We start from the raw sequence: 19139 nt of genomic DNA, 5'->3' as shown, positions 1-19139 counted from the left end.
AGGGGGCTTGCCTGACCTGCACAAGGGCCCCTCACATCGCCAGATCACTCATTTACAGCAGTGGAGATCTGGTGTCCCGTAGTTGAAATCCAGGAGTTCCCCTCATGTAAAACTTGGTGAGAAGAGAATCAAGCCCATAGAATTTAAGAGAGAATACACAGATCCCTGTTATGGAATTTTAAAGGTTGGTTTCAAAGTTCTGCAGACATGTTATAATTCTCTATTAAATGCTTTAGGATTTTCCTCGCAGGTTAAAATGTCTATGCGAAGGGTAAATGGCCTGCATAAACAGCCTATGCCAATTAGCACCAGTTGAGGCTTTGGCCGACAATATTTGCAGCCCCTGTCACGCGCACTGCTCCACTCCTCCTCCTCCACTGAGTAAGTCATCCAGGATGGGGTGCAGAGCAGGACTGGTGCATCAGGGAAAGCAATCTGCTCCCACCTAATGGATGGAGCAAAGTTCTCCCACCTACTTTGTACACCAAGCTGTTATGGAACAGAACTTCTCTTACGGTGGAGCCTTGCATGCTCCTGTCCCACTATAGAGCTCTGTGTACAGCACACAGTCAGTCCAGACCTAAGTAACTTGCCCAAGCCCATGAAGGAAATTCCTATCTCCCAAACCTGAGATAAGAACACTACACATCACCTCGCTTCTGTCTCAGTCTGAATGAGCAAAGCTTTAGCACTCATGTGTTTCATTATTCCTGCAAGAAACTTACCTCCCATGACCCCATTTGTCATGATTTTTATGAGAAGGTCCAAACCAAAACACCAAATCCAAACAGTGTCAAACTTTTGGGACAGTTTTAAAATCTGGACGTGGATCTGAAGCAGCTTGGGACCATACTCTACTGCTTATCCCCAAACCATTTTCACGAGGAAATTGGGGCAAACACAGCAAAGGGCCTTCAAATTCCTTTAATTAGTCATAATTCACATGGACAAGCATGAAACCAGTAAAGTCTCTTATCTAATAAAGGTACAAAGAGCTTGATCCTCCTTCCATTGAAGTCAATGGCAAAAATTCTATTGACCTCAACAGGGCCAGATAAAGCACTAAAGGATTCAGCCAGGAAATAAATGTATTAAAAATCATGTACGAGAACAATGTTCCTTTCTCAGATTCTTCTTTAGAAAATAAACACAACACACTGATTACTTGTGATAGTTCATTTGAGGGAATCAGATTAAATGCACATGGTTCAACTTTGTCATTGAACTTAACCCAAACAAAAAAAAGTGGTGAAATATTCCACGGATACTAGTTAATCAACAGCTATTTTTGCCACTCTATTCTGAAGTTACAGAAATAACTTCTAAAATCTAGAACTGGGCAAAAATCAAACATGCTGGATCCAACTCTTGCCCCCCTTGCATTTTGGGGACATTCAAATTCCAAACCCATCTGTGGACATGAATTTTGCAAATAGCCACTATCGTTATGGCCTTGGTGGCACATGAAATATGGAGCCAAAAATGCATAGCTGAGTTCACATCTAAAAAAAAAAATACCAAGGGACAAATCCCTAACCCTTTTCCTCTAACTGTGGAGAGTCCCAGGTGTAATAGAAATGATTTCATCAGGCAAGTGAAGGTAAGAGAGAATTTGCAAGGGGGAAAAAATGTGCCAGCTCTTCACAGACCCACTCTGAATCATTTTAAGAATCTATTAATCTAAGAAATTGAATTATCACCACACAGTAGTTTGAGAGCAGGGTGGGATGGAGGAGGAACCAGGTCATGGCGATGGATCTTCTGCCACATATAAGCTTGACTGGCCACTGTCCTCTGAAGAACAGGGTTGCAGGAGCAGTAGAGGCTAATGTAGCATCAGGGCAGTGCCATTGTCTCTTGGTAATCCTATCACTATTCTGCTGAATGAATGGGAAATTTTCTTCCATCCAACTCCTATTGAATCTCACTAGACCCAACCAACTACTCAGGAACTCATTGGGACCTGCAACAGTTCTGAGCTTCTGTGAAATCTGACCACTTGGATTTAGGAGCTGAACTTTAGGTACCTAATTATTAAGGGTTGGCCTTAATTTTTCACCGTGGTCAGGGCAGGGGTGGGGGGAAAAGAGCTATCATGTTCTACATCCTTTACAATTAATGTATAATAGTGTGTAGGAGCTAGGATGATCGTCCACAGAATTAAACCATCTTTCAAGGGTACAATTCCTAAGAAGATAGACACATATGTGTTGTAATTGTAGTGTCTACTTTGTACTGTGTACTGTGTAACTTCTAGTATTTAAAAAAAAAAAACTAAAAAAAAACTATGTTGAATGTGTAACACAAGGATTTTCTGGGAAAAGACTGTTAATTCAGTGGAGCTGACATATGCAAGGATTCACTCTAGCAGACACTCACCCAGCACTACATTGCACTGCCAGTTGTATTTGCAAATCAGGAAAAAATGTTCAATGTTTAAGTGCCAGAACAAATTGCACTATTAATGGACTTTTTCACTGGAGCATAGCATCTTGACTTCAATTTATTTCAGAGTGGAAAACAAGTACATTTTAAATCATACTACATTTTTATATATCAGGACAGTTTTGCTGAATACATATAAACAGAGCAAGAATCTGACAAGTGGAAAATGTTTCTTCCCACTGTTTTATAAATGAATGCAAAAAGTATTCTTTAAAATCAAAAGAAACAGCCATACACCAGGATGTCAATTGCTAACATTTTCATTAGCATACCTCCACTGGGGTCCTGGATTTCCATATGAACCAAATCAGGGTCTCTGTCAACTCCGGCAACGGCCCTGAGAACATAATATAATTAAGTTATCTTGGGCCTGCTACAGAATAGTAATTACATGGATGGAAAAATAGAAAGATTTTGTACTAAACTGCTCCCACATCCTAGTTGGACAGTTAAAATAAACCCCATTTATAATTTTAGATTATATGGATGGAAATCATACATTTCCTGTTCTCGGCATTATGCTTTGCTTTTTCTGTTTTACTAGAATCTCCCTTACTAGAACACACAAACTGCCAGGCTATATATTAAGTTCAACTGGAGAAAAGAACAGAAATAGGTGGGGAACAGTAAATAAAACTGGATCTTTCTGAGGCAATCCCAGTTTAATCCTTTACTAATTTCATACATATACAGTACTGAACGTTAGCACATTCTCTTTTACAACTAGCTTTGACATTAGTGACGATAGGGCAAATATATTGCTAAGAAATATTTGGGGTTCTTTTTGTATTAGAAATCTTCTAAATCTGACACACAGCCCCTATAACTAATCAATTATTCTTTGTCAGGCATGTTCACTGGAGGTACTGATCCTATTTTGACAAAGCAATTTAAAAATGAAGAATAATATTCAGTAGGAAATCCTGAGAATGGAACTAAAGGTGTATTTTAACTTAATAAAAGAAATAACGGGGATCCAGACTGATTCTCTCGGAACAGATAACTGTCAAATTTGCTCAGATAAAAGATTATTTTTAAACCTCAGAGCTTCTATCACAACCTAGGATTAGAAAATGAAGTGGTACTCTTTCTGCCTCCTACAAAATGGTTCATAAGGAAGATTGTGCAAAGAAAATTTAGGTGACAATTCTGCTGACAATACACCCAGCAAAACAGAATCCAGCTCACACTCCCACAACTGCATTGGCTTTTCAATGCCAACACTAGCAAAATATAAGAGCCTGTAAAGTAAGCAGATATGACATGAAGACACAGGGAGCAAATACGTGGACTGAGAAAGTGCAATTTGGATACTTTTTAAAAACCACTAAAATACTTAGAGCAAATGATTATCTTGATATGGTTATTAACAATAAAGAGCAATAAAGAGTATACTTTATGTTGAACCTACATCATTGTTTAATGACTGATTGATTAGTGGCATTGATGGGACTGACTTATGGGAAAGATTAAGGGCCAGACTCAGAGGCAGATTAAGGTTTCCTGGGGCCCTGGGCCAGAGCAAGTGGGGGGCCCCTCCGCACTCCTTCCGCCTGCGGTCCAGCCCCCATTCTGCTCCTTTAGCCTGCAGCCCTGCCCAAGGCCCCACCCCTTTCTGCCCCTTCCCTGGGACCCATCCCTGTTCCACCCAGGGTCCCCCCATTCTGTCCCTCCCACTGCGCCCCTGTACAACCCGTTTGCTCCTTTCTGCCCCCCACCACTGTGTCCCCAAGACCAGAGAAGCTCTGTCCCTGCACCACGGCCCCGGGTCCGCAGCAGGGAGTGAGAGCTCCTTCAGTCCCAGGGCCGCAGCGGGGGTTTGGGTGCTGGGGCTTCCCCCGCCACTCCCAAGCTTCTGTAGAGGACATGGGTCAGGGCACTGGAGCTTCTCCTGCCCTGCTCGCCTGGAGCTTCCACCAGAGAGCGGGTGCAGGGGCTTCCCCTGCCGCCCTGAGACTACTGCCAGGGACGGGGTTGGTGGGTACTGGGGGCTTCCTCTACCCAGGGCCGGCTCTGGCTTTTTTGCCGCCCCAGGCAAAAAAGCCTCCGGCCGCCGCCCCCCCCCCCCCGCGGGGGGGCGGGGCGGCCGGGGGCAGGGCGCCGGGGGGGAGGGCGGCCGGAGCCCTGGGAGGAGGGCGGCGAGCCCCGGCGGGGGCTCGGCTCTCCCCCCGGCGGCCAGAGCGCCGGGGGCAGGGCGGCGAGCCCCGGCTGGGGCTCGGCTCTCCCCCCGGCGGCCAGAGCGCCGCGCCGCCCCCCTCCAGGTGCCGCCCCAAGCACCAGCTTGGTTGCCTGGTGCCTGGAGCCGGCCCTGCCTCTACCATCCTGCAGTTTCTGCCAGGGTCAGAGTTGGGCGGCACTGGAGCTTCCCCCATCCCGCAGCTTCTGCCAGGGAGAGGGTTGGGGGCTGCTGGGGCTTCCCCCATCCCGCGGCTTCTGTGTCTGAAAAGTGTGTCTTAAAAGTGCTATTGTAAATGGATAGTATTCATCTGTGAGCAGAGGGCCAGCCTAAGGTCTATGCCCCACTTTAATCCCATTTAAGCCCTCCAAGTAGGGTTGGTAGAAGTGCTCTGCAGGAGGACAAGGTTAGGATGCAATAAAATGGTGTAGAGGAGAAAATGCGATGAGAGAAGTGAGTGAATGGAGATGCTACTGAGTTCTTTAAAGGTGCAGATGAGAAGTTTGACCTGATCATGGAAAAAGATGGGTAGTAGTATGACATTCAGAACTAGACTATGACTTGGCACTGTGCATGTAGATGCTACCCATCCCCTAGAGGAGGTGTGTCGGGAATGGGTGGAGCCTTGACTCCACCGCACAATGTACTAGCTAGCACACATGATGCAACATGGTAGTGTGCCAGCAGCAAATTAGTACTCCTACCCACAGAGCATGGGAGAAGCAGGGAGGGAACTGTGCCTCTGAGGGGCACAAGACTTTCCCTGCATTGCTCCTAGGATGATCCAAGCTACATGCTGCCCCATACACAGGGCTTGTAGAAAAGCCATAAGCTAGCTCTTAACAATAAGGAAAATCATGATCAGACGAACTGGTGAGAAAGATATTTGCAGCAGTATTTTGGACAAAATTAATGGGGAGAGAAGTGAGATGTGAGAACAGGAGATAAGACAAGGCAGGAAATTGCTAGATCACAAACAAGAGTAAAATCTTGCTTTTGTTGAGAAATCGGTCTGCAAAATGCAAAATCTATTGTGGTATTTTGTGGACAATATAGAGAATATAGAGAAGCTATTTAACCCACAGAAGGGCTTACGCTAAGGTGCATGTGAATGGCGGGAAGATCTTCAATCTTTTTCACAGTGTGGAACATCTCTATCTATCTAGATATTTGTAATATGTCAAATCAACCATGATAGCTCAACAGTTGCTCTTCAGGGAAGAAGAATGCTGTTTGCTGAATATTTTACTTTTTGCACTTGACCCCATACAACAAACCTGCAGAAACTTCAAGCTGAAATTTTCAAAAGCTGAGATGGAGATGTCATCAATAATGCAAAGATTGCTTTTGGGGTACACTTTAAATAACCTCTCGGATCCATAATTTATCACTAATGGTTTCATAAACATAGATTGTGATATCTGTCAATAGCTTTAGGCTTTTCATACTTCTTCTAATACCCCAGAATTGACAATTGTCTCCTGACAGCTTCATTCCCCACAACAGTGACACCTGGCAGTGGCAAGAGTGAGGTCTGCATCTGTGCAGTATATTTTCACTTCCACTGTAACACTCTAGAGTGAGAGGCTGCAACTGATTTGTTTTAATGTGGATTGGGCTGATATTTAAAGTACAATATCTCATCCCCAGATGCTCTCTTCCCCTTAAAAAATTATTTAAACAGATGTGGATAAATGAAAGGTTTTTGGGGTTTTTTTTTAGCTTGGTGGGGGAAAATAGCATGTGTTTGTTTGTTTGTGGTTCAGATGTTTTTCTTGTATTCTTCCAACATAACCACTTGCTGTAACTATACATAAGCCACTGAATGTGGACTTGATCCTATAGTCAAACAATAAAACAGGCAAGTTAGCTTAAAAAACCCATTAATGTACAGACAATACATGTTTTGTATATACAAACTGTGTTTCACATTATTACAATTCTGTAAGATACTTAAAGAACAACCACCACCTGAGACAAGTTTAATTCAGCTTATCCCCTGCACAGGGGAGGCTCCTTTTGGGCTCATCTAGTAAAAGCGTAACCTTTAGATCATCAGGGTCTAGATCTGAGTCTCAGCTATGCTAATATACAGCAATGTCTCCCAAAGTGTGGGATGCAGCCCCTCAGGGCCATGAAGGGTAAGGCATGGATAGACCTCTTAATTGTTCTCCAGAGTCTCAAGCTTTTGTTTTTTAAGAACTCAGTCGCTGGTTGTTATGGTAGTAAAGAAAATCTGCAAAACATGAAGTGTGTGTAACCAATGCACTGAGTTTGCAGACAGCCTGAAACAATAACACTAAAGTGCGAACTGTTTACACATAGGCAAAATGAGAAAAATGCTTCTTGAGAACTTATTCAAGTTTGCTTTAAGGATATTTATTTTGTGTATTTCAACATGTGATGTTGACAATTTGTGTTTTAATGGTTATTAAGCTTTAGTTTTTTGAATCTCAACATCTACTGTCATTACATAATTATTGTCTGACTGCCCCCCCATCATACTTTCCCAAACTGCGAAAATTTAAATGGATACAAATAAAAAAATGCTCAAAAATAATCATATATTATCCATTGAAATGATAAAAAAAATCTGCCAAGCCTAGTTATACAGCTGGTCAAACTAGATGATTACAATGGTCCCTTCTGGCCTTGGAATCTAAGAATTACTAAAGTGTGGGGTTGCAGAAGAGTGGATGGGCAGCTCAGTTGGATGTTACCAATACTGTGGGACATATCCAGGCCCTCTTTACATTTGTCCTCAAATACAAGGTTACTATTGACACACAAGCAATATTATTCTAGCTGGGTCAGGAAAGCCCGTACAGCCATTCACACAAATTACTAGTGCCAGGTGCATGACTGATTTCAGCAGTATGGGGTGCAGGGTGGATCTGTGGGGTATACACCAGGTGTGGCCCACATTCCCTGACCCCTCCTTAGAATACCACTTCTGCAGCCCTGGAGAATCTATGGCGTGTGGACTCCACAATGCCTGATTTTCAACTGGCTTGTGCTTTGTGGAGTACTGGTTTTAAGATGGAGCTTGGTAAGTGTATGATTTTAGGATGGGGTCACCTGTAATAGCAGGGGGGTTGAACTTGATGAATTAGGAGATCTCTTCCGGTCCTGAATTCTCATGTTCTCATCTCCTGACCAGCTCTATTGTGGAGTTGTGTATACCTGTAGCAAAGTGAGTGTAAAACTAGCAGTCTGATCTGGTAGTGGCTCATCCCAACTGTAGAAGAGTGTAAATGACTAAACAAAGCGCAAGTCAGTGCTACATTAGTCTCCATGGGTTTTGGCCACCTTGTTCCCACATATGCACCATGAGTGGCCTGAATTTAATCTTTTGGGTGGATTTGATACAAATAATAGCTATTAATAGGTTCTCACTTAGGCCTCTTAATTATGCAGAGCTCCCTGCAGTTTTGGGGGAGGGGGGGTTTAAGCTCCTCTTCTGTTCCTCTCAGCTCCCATCTCAGAGAGCCTAATTCTCAACTCTATTAACTCAACTTTTACACTGTGCAAAACATTGACTTTAAGGGAGTTACACCAGCATAAAAATGACATAATGGAGTAGAAAAACAAGCTCCTGTGTCTGTGTCTACACATGAATACAGTCATGCATTGTGCACATTTTACATTTCTCAGTAAGAACACTAAGAATTTCTATATTCAGAATTCCTTTGTTCTGAGTTTGTCAAGCCTTTAAGATTGTTTTAACCAAGATTGTTATTTTATTTAACTATATCTCATCCTTGTGAGCTGCTCATAACAGCTTTCACTTATTTCAATCACAAAAAATATCAGAAAAGTAGTAGTGCTCATTTATAATTTGACCTACAGTCACGTAATATATGGGAGTCAAAAAAACACAAATTGTTAACACATAGTACATCTTGAAATGTGAATCATGAACATTAACCCTTCACACACTATAAATATAAAGTCGATGCTTTTGGATATGATCTCCATATAGACCGTACTTCTGTATTTTAAATGCCCTGGGTTAATTTGTGGGAGGAGGAAGGGGATGGTTTCTTTTTTTTAATCTCATTTTATTCAAGAGAAGCAAGAACTAGGTACCTAATCAGGTGGAATCTGTCATGGATGTGCAGTTCATCTACACTAATTAGGTTCCTCAAGAAGCACACAAAAGGGCTCCATTGTAAAATATTTGATGCAATTTACTGTGGTGCCTGCTGATGCAGAGAGATCCTCAAATAAGCTAGCTCTAAAAACAAGAAACAAAAAACCCTTCATTGCTGTTACATGAGCCTCCTATCAAAGATCCAGTGAAAACTAGCAGGTTTGCTCTGTCTCTTCTCCAGCACCGCTTTAATATAATCCGTTAATAATAATATTATGCTTATCAGAACTTTAATAGGTTCAAGATTTGGAACTGAAACTGATTTTCAGTAATTCACACAGTCAGTTCAAGGGCAAAGCACTGCTTAGAAATCCAGTGAAAACAGCATTATTCATTGCTTACAATGGAAGGACCAGGTCAAAATCTGTTTTTACTACATACAGTACTGTGGGGATTTTTTTTTAAACACTCTTGCAAATGTCTACTCTGATTAGCTTTAAAGGATAATGGCTCCTGGGAATTTGAGTTACTTGGGGAGACAAAAAAAAACCACAACAATTTGATTTACACAATATAATAATATAGCTGAGTTACAACTGATTTATGTTTTGGGCGTGGCAAGGGGAATTCATTATATCATCTTTGAAAATCATCCTGTCAACTGCTCATTCAGTGCCCTACCCGGCCAATGTCCCCTGCTCTGTGTCTGCCCCCCCCCCATGTTTAAATACTTTGTAATGAAAATATTCTCCCAGCCCATCTCATCTTAATAGCAGTACTGGAGCTGTTTATCATATTGATCTCAACACAAAAATAAAAAATAAATATTACCTGAACTGATCAAGGATCATAATAGCCAAGGATTAAAAAACACAAGATGATAGAACTGCAAGCACATTAATTTTTTTCCTAATTAAAGACAGTGAGCCATATGCCATCCTGACTTATATACCCTGTGCAACACCAGTGAAGAAAATGGGGAATAAACCAGAGCAGAATTTGGCCCAGAATGTTGTTTCTAAATTTAAAAGTACAGGACAAGGTAGCTAAGACAGACTCAAAAGAACCTTCATAATGATGGTTATGTAGGAAGAAGAATCTATCTTACCTTGGAAATTCCCAACTCACATGAGTTTTGAATGGAATTTGGTCATTTGTGGAACAAACATAATGCTGTGAGCCTCAATGATCAGCCCTACTGTGTGACAGGGAGTTGGGGGGGAAAGGAGCTGGTATCCTTTCTCCCATGCAGGTGGAAAAGGTCCACCAGAGCTGACACAGGCGTAAGTAATCTGTGTCAACAAACAGAATAAACTACTTCTCCTAGGTCCAAGAAGGAAGCAGGAAGCACATTGTGACTCAGACTCACAGCTTGCTACCTGTCCTGCTTCTGGGGCAGGGCCTCTACACGCTAACCTGTACTTGGGATGGATTGCCAGGTTCCAATCTGACCATAATATTTCATATTTGTATTTATTATAATATCCTTACTTTAGAATATCCATATTTTACAAAGAGTAACCTCCAAATAAGAAGATCAGCAGAGCCCCTGCTGGGTTGGCCAGGGCGAGTCTCCCTAGTGTCTCACCTGTAGAGCACCGGGTTTCAGAGCCCAGGCTCCAGCACGAGCCCGAACACCTACACTGCCATTTTTAGCCCTGCAGCACAAACTCCCCATGTCTGAGTCCGCTGACTCGGGCTCTGAGACTTTTTGCTGCACAGACATACCCCAACTGCCTAAACAACTGGGGGAGGGGGAGCACAGCAAGCACAGGCACTAGTTGGGAAGGCAGTTAAAATTAGTTAAGTCCATTATAGTGCAGGCCACCAGCTGGCTAATCCATAATCTTGAAAGCCAGAGATAGCTTGCACAAGGATGAAGATACTCACACTGCAATGCAATTTACGCAGTTCAGAAATACCAAAGGAACTACAATGATCAGATCTTTTGGGGAGACAACATGTCTTCCTGTATGGATAGACAGTGTCTAGCACTTTGTGGGTACGATTGGAATACAAAATAATAATAAATAATGCTAAAATTAGACTTGTATGAAACCCTCAGTATTTGTTAGATTAAAACCCACATGTGGAAGCTGAGATTTTTTTCAGTTTTTTCCCCCAATAGAATTCAGGCAATTGGTTAAATATAAAATTTGATCACTTCCACAACTGACCACAATTTTTCTTCTCTTTTTTGGCAGAAGACGAAGGTTCATTTCCATTCTGGAACAAGTCACACATTTTCACAGATTGGCTTCGGGTCACTTTCATAGAACAGTGGCCATTTTTGTCCAACAAATAGTTTTTTTCTCCCTGTGAAAACAACCCACCATATTTGTGGAAAGACAGCAAAAGTTTTGCAAATTGGACAAAAAAATGATTTTTCACTTGCTTCCCAGGCAATGAACATTCTTCTATACAGATGTAGTTAATATGCCAGATTCAGCCTTTAACTTTATAGATTTTTCCCTCTAGATTGATACGTCTGGCTGCTAGAGATCACTTTTATCTGTAAAATGAAGTGCAGTTTGAGCGGACATTAAAATTCTCTCTAAACCAACGTCACTAGACCACAGTGCTGAAAACTCTTCCGTTCGAGTCAATTGGGGCTCCTTGCCTGAGTAAGTATGAGTCTGAATTTGCAAGATTGGACCCAGGTGAACAGGAGACTAGAATTGCCCCTGCAAAAGATGTCAAATTTGTTTTATTATCCTTCCTCCTGCCTCAGGAAACACCTAGGAGGATTAGTATCAGATACTTTTTCCTTTCATGTGTTCATTGGAGACTAACAACAATGTATGCCTCTTACCAAAAAATATGGTCTTTTGACACTCGTTCCTGCAGAAGAGTCCATTTTTTCCCCAAGTCAACTGACACATATAGCTTCAAAGAAAAAAGAAAAATATTAGCTGGTAGAGCACTGCTAACAGTGTAAATTTTAAAAGACAGTGGCTAACCAAGGGACTTTGAAATAAGCTATTAAAATGACAGATTTCACATGAATCAAAATCAGTCCAAAGAACTTTCTAGAATGCTTTCCAAAGCAATAACATTTGAATCTTTTTGAACAAGTGAAACCAAGACAAACTTGCTTAACATTTATACATATAAATATAAGAGTAAAATGCTCTGTCAATGACACCTTGTTTCCCATGAAAACAATGCACAATTTCATTTTAGATCAGACTGTTGCTAACCCTGCTGTGATTGTGCAAGAGGAGCGAGTGCAAGGGAATTTTTCCTCCCTTGGTTCTTCCCACACAGGGGCCAGCCAAGTGCAAATGCTCAAGGCCCCAATTCTGCAAAGCTTAAAATTAGGGCTGTCTACTAATCACAGTTAACTCCCGTGATTAACTCAAAAAAATTAATCACGATTAAAAAATTAATGTTGATTAATTGCACTGTTAAACAATAGAATACTAATTGAAATGTATTACATATTTTTGGATGTTTTTCTACATTTTCAAATATATCGATTTCAAATATAACACAGAATACAAAATTTACTGTGCTCACTTTATACTATTTTTTATTACAAATATTTGCACTGTAAAAATGATAAACAAAAGAAATAGTATTTTTCAATTCACCTCATACAAGTACTGTAGTGCAATCTCTTAATCATGAAAGTGCAACTTACAAATGTAGGGTTTTTTGTTACATAACTGCAATCACAAACAAAACAATGTAAAACTTTAGAACCTACAAGTCGATTCAGTCCTACTTCTTGTTCAGCCAATTGCTAAGAGAAAGAAGTTCATTTACATTTACGGGAAATAATGCTGCCCACTTCTTAATTGCAATGTCACCTGAATGTGAGAACAGGCATTTGCATGGCCCTGTTGTAGCCAGCGTTGCAAGGTATTTACATGCCAGATGCGCTAAAGATTCATATGTCCCTTGATGCTTCAACCAGTTTTACATTATTTTATTTTTGAATGCAGGGTTTTTTTTGTATATAATTCTACATTTGTAAGTTCAACTTTAATGTTAAGAGATTGCACTACAATACTTGTATTAGGTGAATTGAAAAATACAATTTCTTTTGTTTTTTACAGTGCAAATATCTGTAATCAAAAATAAATATAAAGTGAGCACTGTACACTTTGTATTCTGTGTTGTAACTGAAATCAATATATTTGAAAATGTAGAAAACATCCAAAAATATTTAAATAAATGTTATTCTATTATTGTTTAACAGCGCGATTAATCGCGATTAATTTCTTTAATCACTTGACAGCCCTACTTAAAATGCTTACTGTTCAGCATAGGCTTATGTCTCGTGAACAGCCAATCAGATGCTTAAGAGTTTTGCTGAATATAGATAAACTTACGCACTTGCTTAACTGGGATCCTAATAAGCACAGAGACTGCTCCCTGATTGTACCCCAGGGAGCAACAGCCACCTCAAAAGAGGTAAGGTGGAGATGGTAGGGGATGGCGCCAGGACCTTCCTCTGCACTGGTCACAGTTGGTAACACTGGGCTTGGTTTCTTTCCCACATTTAATTTCAGAAATTAATGTGCTAATAACAACAAGAACACTGAGACAAGGTATGTCAGTAGCACAGATATAATTCTCGTTCCATGACATGCACAATACACTAGTCATTCAAAGACTACCTCATTTCAATCAGAGCCTCCAGAAGGCATTCTCCTCTGTAGCTATAAAGTAACCCCTAGCACAACTTTAAGAAGCCAGATATACACAGACATTGAAGTCCCTTGTGTTTGTTATTTCATTCAATTTACATATGATTGGGTTCCCTCCCCCTGCCATATTTCAAATGAAAATCATGGGGAAAACTTCTCCCTTTCAATGTAAGGCCTCATTTATCTGTTAAGGCACAGTCTGTGCTGCAGTGCAGAGCCTGGTAGGGAATACTCAGAAAGACACTTGTTTGTAACAGGAGAGGCTCAAATGAAAGTGACGAGTCCATTATGTACATATTGCGCTTTTACTATGGATATTATGTACTGTTATTTACATATTTAAGAATGTGGGGTTACGCACCTTTTCTTGATTAATTTTTGTAATCAGAAATAATATGGAGGCCAAAGAACAACACTATCCAGCTATCGTGCACTATACTGCATAGTAACAGGGCTTTGTTCCATGGAAATGTGAAGTAAAGTGACCAGAATAGAAGACAATGTTCACTGTATTGTGGATATTCACTGTACAGGCTGTTGCTGTTTAAGGTATAGGTGGTATTAGGCTACATATATGACATAGGAAATGCATGTAATGGGAAAGGAGACATAACATTCTGTCTATGAATTTGGTGAAAGCACCTCTGGAATACCACCCTTTATCAGTCAGAAAGACAACGACGAAGAGAGTTCAGGGGAGAACAACAGTTGGTAAGGAAGCAAATTGGAATGACTTGCTAAGGATTAGAAAAACGGAGAAGATATCTAGTTTGGCATAGATGTATCCTATACAAATATGTAGAGGTTGGCCAAAAAACCAGCTAAATGAACACAAACTTGAAGAGTTTAAAACACCAAGAATGGAAGGAATAATTTATCATAATAGAAAGAGGTATATCTAGGAGTAATGAGCTAGACCCCATTTCAGCAAGGTATTTAAGAATGTGTTTAACTTAAATTCAATAAGACTTCTCAACATGCTTACATTTATGCATGTGCTAAAATATCTTGCTGAATCAGGCCCTAAATGAGAGAAAACTCTGACTCATCGTGTATTTTATTTTTGATTACCCATGACAAACATCAAATCTGAAATTACATTTGTGGGGTAAAAGTTGTATTAATGGAAAAGGCAAAACTTTCAGTTTCAGCAAACACTTCTGAATTAGTTTTTATTCTGTTAATTACCAGCCTTGCACTAAATTAATGTAGTCACTTTTTATAAGGCCACAGGAATACGAGTTCAGGTTTTTTCCCCACCTTCACACAGTTTTCAAAGAAACAATTAAAATCTCCTGTGATCCCTGTCAAGTCTTAAAAATGAAATCAAGCATTTATATTGTCTCAGTGAACAACTGATTGATGTTCATTATTATTTTGGTAGCCAAAAAAAGAAAGTATAGACTTGAGCCAGTAAGTAGATTAACCCAACCGCACTGACTAGATTTGTATTCATTTATAGAGTGTCAGTTAGAGATTGGAACTTTATTTAAATAAAATACAGGGTACTCAATAGAAGAACAATCCAGGTTTTGCTATATAAAGTAGGAACTAAATCAAGCCAGAAATCATGAGAACGTTGAGATGCTCCAGGAGACAGAAGCTTGCAGATTGCTATTTGTCAAAGAGCTCAATCCTGCATTCTCAAAAATGCTACTGCAAGTAATGGGTTGATTAGGAAGCTTCTTCTCAGTTTATCCAAATTATCTGAACTTCTTTAGGCTGTAAAAATGAGAGAGCTTGTTCTCATAGGTTTTCTGATACATCTTTCTTTCACTTAGGTGGAAATATAATTATACAACTCTAGGATCCAGACTATGAGATCTCTCAAGGCATATGTTACCTCTGGGGCCATGGATTTCAACATAGTGATTCTCTTTTTAAGCCACTTCTGAACTTTGCCCTCCATCTCTCCCTCATCTCTACCTCTGAGGGGAGGGATAGCTCAGTGGTTTGAGCATTGGCCTGCTAAACCCAGCATTATGAGTTCAATCCTTGAGGGGGCCACGTGGGGATCTGGGGCAAATCAGTACTTGGTCCTGCTAGTGAAGGCAGGGGGCTGGATTCAATGACCTTTCAAGGTCCCTTCCAGTTCTAGGAGATGGGATATCTCCATTATTTATTTATATTACTCTCTTTGAGACAAATCCTGCAGTCCTTACTCAAGATTTACACAGGTAAATCTCCCCTTCCAGCCAATGATAGCTTTTCTTACATACATCTTGAGTAAAGACTGCACAACTTGGTCTTTTATGTCCCTATGTTTCACTGCTTTAATTGTAAGACTGATAGAAAGGAAAGATCTATTAGATCACCTAATCCTTCTCCTGGCCAATAGAGGATTGTTACTTACTGCACATTTTCTAGTGTTTTGTCCAGTCTAATTTTAATAGGAGCTTCCACCACTTCCCTTAGTAGATTATTCCACCAGAAACTCAACTGAAAACAGAATGAAGGCTTTTGTGCTGTATTTTTCCCACGTAAATATTTTTGCTGCTGTCAAATTTTCAAAACATTTTTGTATGTTATTTAGGACCTAAAACTGACTTAACAAAACAAAGAAATCCACCATGACATTTGTAAGGCAGAAACAGTCAAAGCTGTCATGAGTTCTTCTAGATGTAGCCTTGTTTGTAAATAGTGGAACAGCATGAACCACTGGTGATCAGCTGAGCATAGCTTTAGATTCAATTCCTGAAAGGTAGCTCAATGAAACATCAGTAGAATATCACAGTAATATCTGTGCAATAATTGACAGCAAAATGAGCAACTTGCCCTCTACTCCCTTCATCACATAAGCAAGATAAACCCTCCATACACTGTGACAACGCTTAAAGGGTCTGATTCTGATCTTACTCAGTGTTGCACATATCAGGAGTAATAATAGAGTTATGTCAATATAAACATTGTAAGTAAGATCAGAATCAGGACCACAATCTCTATGATTTTACAGCTTTAGCTCTGGTGCTATGAAAAAAGATTGAATATACATTTTTATTGGATTGTGTGTTCAACTGCAGGTGTTTACATTAACACATCCAGAAAAATGCCATAAATCTTTATACTTTAAGGAGCAGTAATCCAGAACACTATTGAAAGTCTACAAATAATTTGATGTGACTTCTAAATCTGTATGTGGTCTGAATACTTCAAAGAGAGTATTCTTCTACTTTTCTACAGATCTACTGATTCAGTGGAATCTTCTTCTGCTTTACACCTAAACAAAGGTTTATTTCATTTTATTTTACCAACCAAGAATGGCTTCGGAGCCAATATTTCAGCTCAGTTAACTTTCTACTACACTATACAATTGCTTATGGCCAATTTCTAGGGAAAAAAGTTTCTAGGATTGTACTTAACTATAATTACGTTACAGGATAGATTATATTGCCAATATCAGTATCAACAAGAAATGACAGAGAATGAAAATACTCTAAAAGGACAATGGCATTTTGAGATTGATATAATTTACTGAAATAGAGAAAGGAGCATTTCAGGAACTGGGTATTGCTTCCCCTTAGGCAACTCATGTTATATAAACCTAATCAGCAAGTCATGACAATTTGATTAGGTTAATATGAAACATCATGTGATGGTCAAGAACATCCAACCTTTACCTTGCCTTCCTTGGTGTAAGCAATCACCTTATCCTCATCTTTTGGGTGAAAAACCAGGGTTTCCACAAAGAAGGTAATGGGCTGCTTTTGAAAAGTGGCTCCTTCATCTATGCTCATGAAAAGGCTCTGGTCCCGGTCATTATGTGAAGAACTCACAAGAATTATCTAAAAAAGAAAAAGCGTATTACATATAAAAACACTATATAAAGAATTTTTCATTGCCAATATTAGAAGCCAATGCAGCATTATTTCTGTTGCATAAATGTAGGAGACAGTAGGAATTAGGCAACACACTTCACAAGAACTCTGTGGCTGAGATTTTCAAAGCCGTCTAGGGGATTTGAACACCCAGTTTCCATTAATTTCCTAAGCAGGTGCCAGGCTCCATAAACTTTCTTTCAAATGAGTCCAAGTAGATTGTACAAAGCATCTTACAGGTTTGTATCCAAAGTATCCACCTTATATCTAGGTTTGCCAACTTTCTAATCACACAAAACTGACCACCTTTGCCCCACCCTCTACCCTGTGGCCCCTGTCCTGCCCCTTCTCCGAGGCCCTGCCCCCGCTCACTCCATCCCTCACTCTCCCCCACCATCACTCACTTTCACTGAGCTGGGTCAGGGTGCGAGAGGGGGTGAGGGCTCCAGCTGGAGGTGTGGGCTCTGGATGAGAGGTTTGGATGCATGAGGGGGCTCCGGGCTGGGGCAGGGAGTTGGGGTGGAGACTCTGCTTGGGGTGCAGGCTCTGGGGCGGGGCTGGGGATGAGGGGTTTGGGGGTGTAGCAGGGATCTCAGGGCTGGGTCAATGGGTTAGGGTGCAAGGTGCGGGCTCTGGCCAGTGGGCACTTACCTCAGGTGGCTCCCAGAAGTGGGTGGCATGTCTGGCTCCTAGGCGGAGGGGCCACGGGGCTCTGCACACTGCCTGCACCCACAGGCACCTCCCCTGCAGCTCCCATTGGCCACGGTTCCCAGCCAATGGGAGCTGAGGATCCGGTGCTTGGGGCAGGGGCAGCATGCGGAGCCCCTGTGGCCACCCCTGCGCCTAGGAGCCAGACATGCCAGTCGCTTCTGGGAGTCACAGGGAGCCTGCCTTAGCCCTGCTATGCTGATGACTGGACTTTTAGCAGCCCGGTCAGCAGTGCTGACCGGAGCCGCCAGGGTCCCTTTTCGACCGGGCATTCTTGTCAGAAACCAGGTGCCTGGCAACCCTAGTTATATCTCAAAGGTATTGAGTTTAATCCCCTTATTTCTATTGTGGTCCTTGTCCCAGGGTTGATAAAGCCACATGCAGGAGCTCCAACTACTGCGGAAGGAGTAATTCTAGTAATATCTTGTTTAATGTGACCATTAAATAACTAACCCTTTTGTGTAGTGAAGCTATTTTTATAAACAAATGGCTTGCTTAATCACTGCTGTAACTAAACTGAAGTTAATAGAGACACACCAGGGATGAAACTGATCTGTAACATCCTCATATGGCTGAACAGTGCTCTCTCTGTTTGGATCAGATAGCAATCTCACTTTGATGCTTTGCAAAAATAAATGCCAGTCAATTATGTGCATTTCCTTTTTATCTCAGGATATTACTTTGACTCAAACCTAATAAAAGTTGCAGCTGCTGTCTGTCTGATTGCGTGGACTTCATATAGGGCTTTCAGTAACAAAGAAATATTTTTGTTGCAGAATCTAATAAGAATCAAACTCCTTTCAGTTTCTTCACCCTCAAAGCCTGCTTGAATCTTACAGCATGGCTTTTGAAAATGGCATTGTGAGGTTCCATTTGTATCATGTCTCCAGATCAAACATACTCAGCTTGTAAATAAAAAGATTATTTTACTAACTGCTAGCCCAGCAAATGGAACATGGAATTTCAAAGTCCAGCTGTGTTCTTTCTGGCTCACACATCAACAACAATACAAATTTTGCAATCAAAACAATTAAAATATTCCGTTGATGATGCACAAGCCAGCAGAGAATCCATATCTCTTTCACATAGTTATGGTGGCTCTGCATTGCAAACAAGAGTGAATAGCAGTGAGTAGTGGAAGCAGAAATGATGACAAATATACTCAGGGAGCATCTATTGAGAACATAAGAACGGCCATACTGGGTCAGACCAAAGGTCCATCTAGCCCAGTATCCTGTCCTCCGACA

At 40.9% G+C, this 19139-nt stretch overlaps 1 protein-coding gene across 1 annotated transcript in view; it reads right to left on the bottom strand.

The window, feature by feature from the left end:
• The window catches only part of SORCS2 (sortilin related VPS10 domain containing receptor 2), an 813167-nt gene that overhangs the window by 123091 nt on the left and 670937 nt on the right, over nucleotides 1-19139 (bottom strand). Inside the window, exons 4-6 of the mRNA XM_065404758.1 lie at nucleotides 16987-17151; nucleotides 11527-11600; nucleotides 2718-2782 (exon numbers count right to left, since the gene is read on the bottom strand). Coding sequence (XP_065260830.1) covers nucleotides 2718-2782; nucleotides 11527-11600; nucleotides 16987-17151 — 304 coding nt within the window. The remainder of the gene's footprint in view (nucleotides 1-2717; nucleotides 2783-11526; nucleotides 11601-16986; nucleotides 17152-19139) is intronic.

The sequence above is a fragment of the Emys orbicularis genome, chromosome 5 (assembly GCF_028017835.1).
Source record: "Emys orbicularis isolate rEmyOrb1 chromosome 5, rEmyOrb1.hap1, whole genome shotgun sequence".
NCBI classification, from domain to species: domain Eukaryota; kingdom Metazoa; phylum Chordata; order Testudines; family Emydidae; genus Emys; species Emys orbicularis.
Note: the sequence above shows the minus strand (reverse complement) of the source record. Positions and strands in the feature narration are given on the sequence as shown.